A 1040-nucleotide genomic window follows, 5' to 3' on the forward strand; every position below is an offset into this window, starting at 1 on the left:
AACAACGTTTCTCCACAAAGCAGGTTTTCACTGGACATGGACACTAAGGACCTTCCAACTCAACTTGAGATGGACAAGGTTCATTGGGATCTGATGAATCTTTCCTATAAAGAACAATTGTCACAACTTGAAACAAAGTATGGAGTGTCATTTCATGAAGACAAAGTGCAGAAAAATGTAATTAATGTTCAAGCTCGATCTAAAGGAGTTCAGCATATTAATCTGGAAAGTCATGCTCTCAGAGCTCTAACACAACTCTACCAGAAACTTGCCTCAGCCACTGTCAGCTGTAAACTCACAAACCCTGCAGATAAAATTGACGTGGCACCACTATTAGAGAAACTTCAGCAGCAGCATCGTGTTGTTGCAGCAGCAGATAGACTCAGTCTCTGGAGGCTTGTTGGACTGCCAGAACATCTTGGTCCTGCCATTGCTGATATTGAGAAGACACTTCAGAGGAATGTGTTTGATGACCAAATGAAGAAATCGATTGATTACTCAGGTGACATTCCTCACACAAAAGGAATCAACTGGAATCAGACGCCTGATTATGGACCAGGAGCAGTGGGTGGAGCAGTACAGGATGAGGGAGTGAAGTTTAGAGGGCAAGGCAAAGCAGATGCTAGTTTCAATGAAGATTCAAAAGACAATTCTAGACATGTCAGTAAAGGTGCTCATGCTGAAGAGGAGACATGTACTATCTGTATGGACAGCTTCACCAACAAGAAAAAACTGAAATGTGGGCATGAATTCTGTCAGGAATGTATAAGGATGTCAGTGGAGAGTCTGGGATCCATCTGTCCTGTGTGCAAGGAGGTGTTTGGGAAATTGGAGGGGAACCAACCGGATGGAAGAATGAAAGTAACAAAGAACAGGTTAAATCTCCCTGGATATCCACATTGTGGCACTATTGAAATATATTACGACATACCCAACGGTATTCAGACGGTAAGAATATGTAAAACTGAATTGTGATTGACTTATGATTAATAATAATTCTAATAATAATAATAATAATCACAATATATAAAATCAAAGCA

The 1040-nt window shown here is 40.5% G+C and overlaps 1 protein-coding gene across 1 annotated transcript; it reads left to right on the top strand.

Moving 5' to 3' along the window:
* The first annotated feature begins 15 nt into the window (after nucleotides 1-15).
* On the top strand, nucleotides 16-956 carry LOC107682693 (E3 ubiquitin-protein ligase DTX3L-like). Its single transcript, XM_016478860.1, has 2 exons — nucleotides 16-833; nucleotides 866-956. Exons 1-2 carry the CDS (start codon nucleotides 37-39, stop codon nucleotides 912-914), a joined length of 846 nt encoding a protein of 281 aa, XP_016334346.1. The 5' UTR covers nucleotides 16-36; the 3' UTR covers nucleotides 915-956.
* The last annotated feature ends 84 nt before the right edge of the window (nucleotides 957-1040 follow it).

The sequence above is a fragment of the Sinocyclocheilus anshuiensis genome, unplaced genomic scaffold (assembly GCF_001515605.1).
Source record: "Sinocyclocheilus anshuiensis isolate Anshui unplaced genomic scaffold, SAMN03320099.WGS_v1.1 C32493870, whole genome shotgun sequence".
NCBI lineage: Eukaryota > Metazoa > Chordata > Actinopteri > Cypriniformes > Cyprinidae > Sinocyclocheilus > Sinocyclocheilus anshuiensis.